The sequence below is a fragment of the Scatophagus argus genome, chromosome 1 (assembly GCF_020382885.2).
Source record: "Scatophagus argus isolate fScaArg1 chromosome 1, fScaArg1.pri, whole genome shotgun sequence".
Taxonomy (NCBI): Eukaryota; Metazoa; Chordata; class Actinopteri; family Scatophagidae; genus Scatophagus; species Scatophagus argus.
Genome location: NC_058493.1, coordinates 2978265 through 2989396, shown reverse-complemented (window position 1 = coordinate 2989396; position 11132 = coordinate 2978265). Strand labels below are relative to the sequence as shown.

The 11132-nt window shown below is 41.0% G+C and overlaps 1 protein-coding gene and 1 long non-coding RNA gene across 2 annotated transcripts; both read left to right on the top strand.

The window, feature by feature from the left end:
- The first annotated feature begins 768 nt into the window (after positions 1-768).
- Positions 769-3832, top strand: si:dkey-22i16.9. Its single transcript, XM_046393447.1, has 2 exons — positions 769-1907; positions 2007-3832. Exons 1-2 carry the CDS (start codon positions 1179-1181, stop codon positions 2190-2192), a joined length of 915 nt encoding a protein of 304 aa, XP_046249403.1. The 5' UTR covers positions 769-1178; the 3' UTR covers positions 2193-3832.
- A 1635-nt stretch (positions 3833-5467) lies between these two features.
- LOC124061479 lies at positions 5468-7967 on the top strand. Its single transcript, XR_006843763.1, has 2 exons — positions 5468-5908; positions 5997-7967. It is a non-coding gene; the product is annotated as an uncharacterized LOC124061479 (long non-coding RNA).
- Positions 7968-11132: the final 3165 nt, after the last annotated feature.

Genomic DNA, 11132 nt, shown 5'->3' with positions numbered 1-11132 from the left:
ATCAGCCCCACTTAGTGGACTTAAACGTGGGTGTCTCCATGTGTGGAAAAAAACACAGCAGAAGTTCCCTCTTGAATGCCTCTATGGTTAGATGAAACATGGTTAAGACGATGTTTCTTTCAGTGGAGAAAATCTACAGTGCTATATGGGCTTCCCTATATTATAGTAAAGTAGTTTTTCTTAATTTGTTTTTTATACCAGGTATGCCCCTCAGGCAACCTGAGTATGCCAAGGTCAGCCCTGCTTCTCACCCCAAGTCACCTGGGACAATCTTCAGAGATAATGGATGGATGGATGGATGGATGGAGATTACACCAACGCCGCGCTGACTGACAGGCTTCATTCCAATGTATGAGAGGGCAGCGTTTTGAGAGAGGTGCTGACATCCACTGATGGAAAAAATAATGTTGGTGCTATGCGTGGGCATTGCTCATTATTACTGACATACTCTGACTTGTTCTACTACCGCACCGTGTGCTGCACACACGGCAGAATTGACAGTAAAGTTGACTTGGACTGACTGAAGCATCACTGGTAAAGGTGACAACGTAGAGATATATTATTCATGTATGAAGTTATCCATTTCAACATACATGAACACTCTCAACACGTTTTATGGAAGAAATGGCATAACTTCATCCATCCATTTTCTATACCGCTTATCCGTCAGGGTCGCGGGGGAGCTGGAGCCTATCCCAGCTGACTACGGGCGAGAGGCGGGGTTCACCCTGGACTGGTCGCCAGTCAATCACAGGGCTGACACACAAAGATAGACAACCACACACTCTCACACTCACACCTAGGGAAGTACCCGGAGAAAAACTCACAGAACATTTCAAGAACCCAGTCACTATAAAATTTCAGCCACCCAGACCCCGCACACAAAAAACCCAAACAAAAAAAAACCCCAAAAATTATTTCTGGCCTAAAACGACGTGATCTCATCCTAATCTTCAAGAACTAGATGCATGTCACCATAACTCTCGACATTTGATGTTCACCTGAGAAAACGCGCAAGAGGGAGCTCTTTATCAACTTTTGACTGACGGGACCGTGTGCAGGAATACTGGGAGAGATAAACCCTGCGTGGATTGCGGTGTTGTGCTCCCTCTCAGCTGCATGCTGGGTCATCGAACCATCGACGCTGGTTCATAGGAACGCGCCGCCATACACCGGCCATGGCGCGGCTGTCGGACTTTATACATATCATTCTTAGCATTATTATCTTCAGCGGCGTTGTGGGAGAGTATGCAAACGTGGGAGGCTCCGTAAAGATAACGGCACACGAGACCTGTCGCGCGGGTGAGATTTTAAGCCTGAACCGTTTGTCTAAGACAGATGCCCGTTCACACGATCAGACCGTCGCAAGACTCATTAAAGACGCTTGGCAGGCAGATGAAGTTTACGCAGGGAGGATCGTTCACAATTCAACGTCGTCTGTCATCTTAAACGATGTCAATTACAACGACGGTGGACATTATGTGTTCACTTGCGGCGAGCGTGATGTTTCCCATCCGTTCCACCTTGAAGTTGTGGTGCCCTTTGACAGAACTGTAACCGAGGGCGCAGCGTCCACGCTTCCGTGCCATGCTTCCACTGTGGGCGAATCCGTGAAGCGTGTTAGGTGGGAGAAGCACGGAGACCTTGTGCTCGAGCAGGATCTCTCCTCCCGGGAGGTCAGATACGGGACGGGATTTGAGGGAAAGGCATCAGTCTCACCGGACTGGCACTCGAGGGGGGATTTGTCGCTGACTTTGAAGGGGGTCTACCCGGCGGATGAGGGTGATTATGTCTGCTACAGCGAACATGAAGACGGGAAAAGAAGAACGAGGGGAGACCCAGCTACTGTGAGGCTGAGAATCAACAGAAGCGACATGAGTCACATGACCTGCTCACCGACTCCGTGTGTAAGTGGAACCTAACCTGTTCCTAAAGATCACATGCAGTACACCTGTCCTTTATGTTAACATTAACTAAGTCCAGTTTCCTTTTTGGGCTCTACACAGGAAGCCACGGAGGACAAGCCATCAGCTGGACACAGCGTCTGTTCCGTCGCCATTGTGCTGCTTGTGCTCGCGCTTGCCGGAAACATCGGGTTTATTTTGTGGCTGAAAGGCTGCAGACGCCGAGGCCAAGGCCCTCCGAGGAGCCCGGCTGCTCGTCAGGTTAATGGGAGCGCTACGGGGCATTAACTTCAATTGGCTTTAAATTATATAAGTTCAATTAAATTAACACGAACTATCTGTTATTATATGGGAACAGTCTCTCCCCTTCATACCAAAGCCAGTGAGAAGTAAAAAAAAAAAACTAAACCAAAAAAAACCCCAAAACATTAGAAAAACAAATGTAGCGTTCATAAACAGAAAACTTGTGATTTTAATATTAAAAGAATATTATACTGTATGCAAATTATTAAACTAAAGCTGAATTATTATCTTAAAAATTAGGCCAAATAAAACAAAAGACATCAGTTAAAAATCTCACTGGAATAACTCCTGAAGAACACATTTTTACAGGCCTACATTTTGATTAACACAATTTTTTAGGTCGTTTTATGAGAAACACAAGACTATGGGGAAAGAGGGAGTAAATATTAATTGTGTCTGAATATTTTTGTTAATATTACTTTTCCTACAGTGCACATTGGGAAAGCATATTTAACAAACCTCATGAGATCTGGTGAAATGCTGTTAAGTTAACAGCATTTCAGTGAGGTTAACAGTGTTAACTGTTTTAACAGTGTTAACCTCACTGATATTCTGTATTCATATTGCATAATTAATCTTACCAGTTTCCCTAATGGTCAATTGTTACCTCACTCTTCTGTGCTTCTTCTTCTTATGTTACTATTATATATATATATATAATAACAATACTATTATTGTTATTATTATTATTATTAAGTACTACTGGTTGTACTATACCACTTAATCTGGAAAATACAGCTTGATCTTAATTTTTGGGAATGTAGAATCCTCACTAGGATATGTTGTCATAAAGTAGCTTTTCTCGTTCATTGTTACCCATGAAACATGCTAAGTCTTTGACAATCTCAGGGACATGAAAGCTCAAGAACATTTTAACCATTCCCAAAAATTAAGAGCAGGATTTTCTTGATATATATGTGGCGTTGCACTTTGTAGACGGTGCCTGCCTGCGCGCTGTGCACACAGGGCAAAGTGTCCTTATCAGAGATGTAGCAGATTGTTTACATTAGGCCACTACGACGAGACAGAGGTGTTTTGTTTGTGAATTACTGATTCCAATCCTTCAATCTGTTTCGAATTGTACCTTAGTATTATCTTGTTATATTTCTGTTTAAACAATGAAGTGCAATCACTAATAAAAACAAACGCTATTGAAACCACAATGAATTCGTGATTTGAAAAGCAGTTTATTTGTCTTGGCTCGAAACATGAAATGTTTTTTTTCCTCATCGTTTCACCCTCAGCTGTTGGTCTTTGTTGAAAATTATTTAGGCCTCGAACTTCTGAAATCCACTGGGTTTACTTAATGCAAATGCAGGGGATGTCCGCCTAAAAACAACGCAGACAGCAGCGAAAACGGGTCTCTTAACGGAAGTGAACACCACAGCACTTTCATATGCTGCCACAAAAGCAAAGCTAATCAGGGCGTAAATTCCGTTGCTTCCTTGACAAGTTGTTTTGTGGACTATACTTAGCGGCAGGTTACTCTGAGTCTGCTATAAGCTCTTATATACCCCATCGTGTAAAGTAACATCTGAGCATCTTAATGTTACAGCTGGCCGGAGGTGACTATTTAGTGATTCATTTGTAATTTGCAGACGTATTCTCCGGACTCTGACGGATAAGCGGTATAGAAAATGGATGGATGGACTAATGTAATCAACGCACATTTTATTACCGCAAAAAAAAAAAAAACCAAACAAACTGCGCAACAAATGATTAGAATCTCGTAAGGGCCGCGGGCGTACGCACGCACGTCAGCGGCCTCGGTTACAAGGCCTCTTCTTCCTCAATATGGCCTGCAATGTGGTGAATATACAGTCCCAAGGAAAAAGACTACATGAAGGCCGCTGAAAAAAAGGCATATTTAAACCATTTATAAATCATGTGAGGTAACACTATGTGGCAAGAACAAATGCAGCTCTGCATTTGCCACTTCTCTGACACCATTCTCCTGGTCAAAACCTTTTTGTACTTTAAGTTGGGTTAAAGAAGATTATTGAAAGTAAAACTGTACTTGAACTCAGGCTCTGAGGAATTCTAAATATGAGTGTTAAAGTCAATAGAAATAATCATACTCAACAATAATTTAAAAATTACCTATAGAGAACAGTAGACTTTCAGCTGTAGATAGGGATGTACACATCTGATTACCAAAGCTAAATAGAGTAGGAACTGAGTAGGAATGAGATGCTTTCATAAATTGTCTAAAAAAAAACTGTAACCCCACAAGCCCTCTTTTTAGATTTGGTACCATGTGAGAATAAAAATGTACACAATGACGCTTCATTTAGACCTTTGCTACCAGTTTCATCAATTCTCAGTCAGAAGAATACAACCCAGGAGGCCCAGGAGATTTTGTAACCACATGAAGAATTTTCAGTGAGGGTTCTGACATTAAGGAGTGCCATTTATAAAGGCCTTTCAACGGTGGCACAGTTAGACAGTGGAGTGGAGCGTGTGTGTGGGTGGGTGGTGTGTGTGGGTGGTTCAACTCAGAAGGCACACAGTTGAGAGTGCCTGTCAGATGGAGACATTGTTCGGGGGCGGCTACCATGACATGAGTAGCATATGCATAATATTTTTCTGAAAATGTCACATAGAAAAAAATGAACATAAAACATAGATTTCTGAAGATCCTCTGTTTAGAATCATTTTTCTGGTACACTTTTCCAGTTTGACACAACCTTAAATTCATTTCACTAAATTTTACTGACTTGAATATACCACGGGAATAAAACTGAAACCAAATAAATGTATTTGTAACTAATTAACACAGTTGAATAGAGAAAATACCAGGTGTTAATTCTTAATAGTGTTTGTTCCCCTTTGCACATTGCTTATTTTTATTAACTTATTTGAACATCTTCCAGTAACACCAAGTAAACCTTTCCCTCATGATAAAATTTGCCAGCACAGGTACTAACCCGACCCTTCACAGCGACAAAGAATATTAGTTCCGCTTGAAATCGGACAGGTTCTCCTAGACAAACATTTTTAATTAGAATTAGGTTCCTAAACATACAACCAAAAACATTAGTTATTCTTATTTTTCTAAACAAGACTATTTACTTAAATCTAAACGATGTATGAACTTAATAGGATTAAAACTGACTGCAGTTTTGAACCCGACAAAGAAATAACCTGAGATTCCAGCGGAAAAAGTGCAAATAGTTGCTTTAGTTAATTTTCCTTTAATTTAGTTCCCACCGCCCTTTGGAAGAGTACATCTAGATGTCTATTCAAGACAAAGACTCGGAGACAATGACGACAGCTGCTCCGCACTGTCAACAGGAAGAAGACGCACAAGAGTGAAAACAGTTATCATAAAGTCTAATTTCTCCTGTTACACCATCCACAGAACTAACGCAACACTACAACCGCTTTAAGAACCATTTTCAATACAGAAACAGGTCAGTCAGGCCGCATTTCTGTAGCGCACACACGGTAGCTTTAACCACTGTTGGAACACAGAAACATACGTCATATGCGTAACTACGTCAGCCATGTTGATTCAGCTTTCAGGCAAAGCAATTACGCTAACAGAGGTGAGCGCCTCAACGGCAACAACGAAACTTAGCTATAACGGTTTGTGTGACATGAGGTGTCATGTCACACAAACCGTTATAACCTCACTGGCTCTACATAACACACAGTTCATCTCTACTGCAACGAACTCAGTGCTAACCAGCTAGCTTTAGGTGAGTAACTCTCCAGGATAATCCACTTCATTGGAAAGAAACGTCCACAGCTTGTCCTAATGATAACTTCTCTCTTGACCCTCTTCAGCCGAGCAGGTTTCTCTCTCTGGGAAAACCGAAAGCTGCACTCAAATTTCGCTTCTTGGAAATCTTAAGTGTCAGATTCCGACTCAGACAGGACTCAGACGCGGAGCAGGTATGAATAAACGCAGACTCTAATAATATCAACCTGGACTTCCCTAAGGCAGAGTGAAATTAACACAAAGGCTATGAAATTACTCCCAAAGAGTGTCTCCTTTATTAAGAGACACTCCGAAACATGAAACATTAATTATCTCAAGGGAGATAAAAACAAAAGGCTATGAAAATTACTAAACAAAAGAGCTACTACTCTAAAGAACTAGAAATCACTCCAAAAGGAGGCAAAAATAAGACTAGGGAAAATAACAAAAGAACATCTAATCTAATAATCTAACTGTGAAAATATATGATCTAAAGGTAACCAAAAATCATTCCTACGGAGGAAAAAGAAACAAAAGACTACTTAGAAATCCTAAACAAAGGCAAACCTACACTATGAAAGTTACAGCGAAAAATCACTCTGACAGAGGAAAAAAAAACAGGAACAGAAATTGAGGCAAGGACAAGACTGTGGCAAAGGCTGGAGTGATCGCACGAAGACAACACACTGGCACGAGACTACATAAGATAGCCTGCGTTACATTACTAATTCTATAATTAATTATTTAGACTAATACCAGTACAATTTTCAGGAGAATACTACACAATATTATATATCTGCACTGCAGACTTCAGACACAACATGGACGGCTGCATCCTGCAGAAGTTCTCTGATGACTGATGTGGAGTACAGGGGACTGACCGGGACTTTGTGGACTGGTGTCAGCAGAATCACCTCCTCGTCAACGCAGGGAAGACCAAGGAGATGGTGGTGGACTTCTGCAGACGCCAGCCTACTACCACCCCTGTGTCGGGGGACATTCAGGGAGCGGACATTGAGCAAGTGGACTCTTACAAGTACCTGGATGTTCACCTAAATCACAAACTGGACTGGAGCATCACAGAGAGGGAGAGGAAGAAGCTGGACAAGATCATCAATTAGTCCAGCTCGGTCCTGGGCTGTCCTCTGGACTCAGTACAGGAGGCGGGGGACAACAGGGTCCTGGCTAAACTAACATCTATGCTGGACCATGAGTCTCACCCCCTGCAGGACACACTGTCTGCTCTGGAGAGCAGCTTCAGAGACTGATTCACCCTCGCTGTGTGATGGAGAGATTCCACAGCTCTTTCCTTCCTGCTGCTGTCGGGCTCTACAGTGAGCATTGTTAGCTCTGTCATCCATCTGCAGTCACCATGTGCAATAATTACTGTTAGTCACTAATTGTACATAGGAACTTTTTATATATGCAGAGCTTTGTAGTTGAGCTCTAGATAGGTAGATGCTATTTTATGTTAATTTTTATATTTCTAATCATTTTTATTCTTATTATCTTAAATATTTTTGATCCTGTAACTCTTATTCCAGTGCTGTTTTTGTACCCTGCTGTTGTAACACTACAGTTTCCCTTTTGTGGGACAAATAAGGGTTTTCTTATCTCAGTACATACATGCAGCTCAGGAGGGGAGAGATTGTATCAAGGTGCTTCAAACGTCTGAGCAGTGTGGTGTGTTGCTGGTCTGGCTCTGGCGCACGACAGGCCACACCTTGACGCTACACACTGATCTAATGATTCTTGCTAAAAGGAAAAACATAGAAGTGTAGCCAACATCCGTCAGGAAAAACCAAATCAACCTCCCCCTCACCAAGGTCCTGATGAACTGACCATGAGAAGAGCAGGGCACGTTGCACATGTAAATAGATGTTTTCAGAGCTGTTACAGTGGCATTCGTTCTAACTGTTCAGTGAGCGTTTGCACAGTGGAAGCGACTGGAACACTGACTCAGTCCCACATTTGCTATATATACATGCTAATATTGTGTCTGTTTTTATGATTAATGATGTAAGGGCGCCTATGAATAAAATGCAGTATTATTTTTATTATTAGTGTGGTTTTAGTTCTTTAAGTGATTGAAAACAGGTTTGTCTGGAGTTCAGGAGAACAGTCATATTGTGCATATCTGTTCCTCAGCGTATAAGTGCAACTTGAGTGTGAGTCATCCTCCTGCAGAGCTGACTGAAGTGACTTTCTCCCCTATGAGAGAGAGCTTCCCCACCCTGCTCTCTCTCTCTGTCCCACACACACACACACACACACACACACACTAGTTTACTTTTGGTAATTTACTGGAATCTCTAGCCATTTCTAGCTTTCAGATGGAGAGAGAACGTAGGGTGTATTTGTTTATGATGCCCACCCTCTCCACCACATCCCCACACATACACACACTGTGTTTTTTCTGAATTTGTTTCAGAAATATTCACCAGTCAGATAAGACAATCATTTGTTAGTGTCACAGTGGGGAAGCTGCATTGTTACAGCAGCACGGGGAGAGCAAATAAAGACAGATAAATAAAGTAAACAATGGGCAACGCAGCTCAATATTTACACAAAATGTTATAGTAAAACATGTTGGGCTACAACAGCCACCATAATCATAACAAACTCACATTAATGTCACTTTGGTTTCTACAACCACACCTGAAGGTACTGATGATGACACACAAACCAAGTGCAGGTCAGCATACACTGTATGAGAACTGTCAGGACCTTTTGTGAGTGAAGCGTTATGAAAATTCTGGTAATAATAATAAAAATGATAATCTGGCAAACCAAGCGATTGACCAGTTTCACTCCAAAAAGCAAGAGAAGAAGTGCAGAGACAGACTCAAGCAGTGCCATCCTGCCTCGTCTTCCAGGAGCTCTGTTGTGGCTGCAGCGTATGGGATGTGAGCTCTCTCCCTGCCTCTGTCAGTCTGTCAGGCGTTGTAGCACACCTTCTTTTGTGAAGACGAGCAGGGTCGATAGAAACTGGTCCACTATCGAAGACTCCAGCACCGCTTAATAGCTGAAGTTGGACTTTAAAACAACAGGCATTTCATTTCAGTTCTTTGTTTCGTGTGAGCACAGTTCTTGGAAAAACATAATAAAAACAATTCTGAAACCCAGACTGTGTTATCACAGAGCACAGGAAAGAGCATAGTTCAGAGCAGGTGTGGTTCACATGAAGTGAAAACAGCACCAACTACTCTGAAATGGGCTGTGTCTGTGTCTGAGATATACTCACCTCTCAAACACTCCATCTGATGGGACATGAGCACCCAGACTAAGAAATATGATGATTTTCCTCATAACTATAGAAATACCTATATTTTTAGATTTATACTTATCTAGTTTTTAATCCTATTTTATATCTTTCACTTCTTTCTTGGTCGAGAAAACTGCAAGTGCAATGTCTGTACAAAAAAGAATTTCCCCTCAGGGATAAATGAAGGAATTCTGATTCTGATTCTGATAAACAATGTTGTTCTGTAGTTCGGGTTTGTATTTTGAATCCTTCAAAGTTTATAAAAATAGGTTTCAGAAATGAGAGATTACAAACTAATTTGCTTTCACCTCTAACAAACTGACCATTAGGCATTTATGAACAGCCTTGCCAATGTCATTGCATTAGCCAGTGTTTATCTCTGCACAACTTTGCACAATATAGATGATACAACAGCCAAAAAACCAAAACAAAAACATCCAAAACATTGTCATCATATTAAACAGAAGTTCTATAACAATATTGAACATGTTCAGGAAGGCTTGGATTTGGTGTGTTATTTCTTATTTTTTCTTCATTTTTACAGTAAAGACCTAAAATGTGGAAAACAAAAGCCTGAGCCAAATCCTCGACAAGAACAATGTAACATCACTGCAGTCATAATAAGTTACAGTAGTTTTACTTTTGATATTTAAGCACATTTGAAACTTTACCTGTACTTTACGTAAAGTGAAAATGTAAAGGGAGGACTTCTACTTTTACTGGACTAACGTTTTACTATGAGTATTGTTACTTTTACTCACATTCAGGTCCACCACTGCTGACACCTGGCCTGTTGTAGCAGGTTGTGGCATACTTGGCATCTTTTTTTTTTCCAGTTAAATGGTAAGCTTAAAGGGATAGTTCAGGTTTTTTTAAGTGAGGTTGTATGAAGTATGTATGCTGTGTTACCTGCAGAGCAATACACTGCTGGGACGGGGACAGCAACAAACATATTTTAGTCAGCTAAAAGAAGTCCCACCTCAAAAGAATACACCCCTAACCATAGAACTCCCATATGCCTGCGCCTAAAGTGCATCTGTGCCTGCTGCACACTGTGTTACTCTGGTTAGTGCCAAAAGAAACAACTACTTTAAGAGCAGGTTAAGAGCTGAAAATATTCCAAATACAGCGTACAGTTACAGTTCTACAAACTGGGAGAGTACTGCAGGTACACTGACTAGGTATAAATACAGCTTCACTTCAAATACCAAAATCCAATCGATTAAGCATGTTTTATATTACAGTATGAAATCTGAGCCTTTTCTGATGTTTCAAAGTTGTTTAAGAAAAATTAATCATTTACAGATGTTGTTTACACTTAAAAGAAGTTTGAATAACATTATTTTGTAACTATCAGTATGAAGCTGGCTAACAGGAGGCTTGAAAACTGTTCTTATCTTGTTATTATGTACAAAATACAACCTGTTCTCTTTTTGACTATGGTCCTCTCTGTTACATTCTATACATCTTTACACTTGAACATTTCTAATGACACCACCCATAGTTATTTTACACCTCACTCTCTAGTGTTAACAATAGCTATCTGAACCAGGGAGTTAATGGACCCAAATGCAACACACAGGACAAAGTCAGTAAGGAGCAAAAAACCTTTATTAATCAGATAAGGGAAGCGTTTCTGAGGCAGTAAAACATCCACCAGGGAGTGGGGCAGCTCAGAGGAGTCTACTGAAAGGATCAATAACAAAACAAGGGTTAGTAGAGACAGGAGGATCCTGACGTCTTCTTTTCTGATAGAAATACCGTGTTGTTTACACTTTGTAAACATCCACCGGTAACCGTGATCATTTCCAGGGCCTTGCAGTTGGTCAACAGTGAAATCTAAGTCCAAGTGATACCTTCTCCAGTAAAGCATCCTGGCTCTCAATATCCAGTTTAAATGTCTCTCGGAAATGATGGTTCCTTGCAATGCCAGGCTTTTCAGAATGCACCTGCAGCT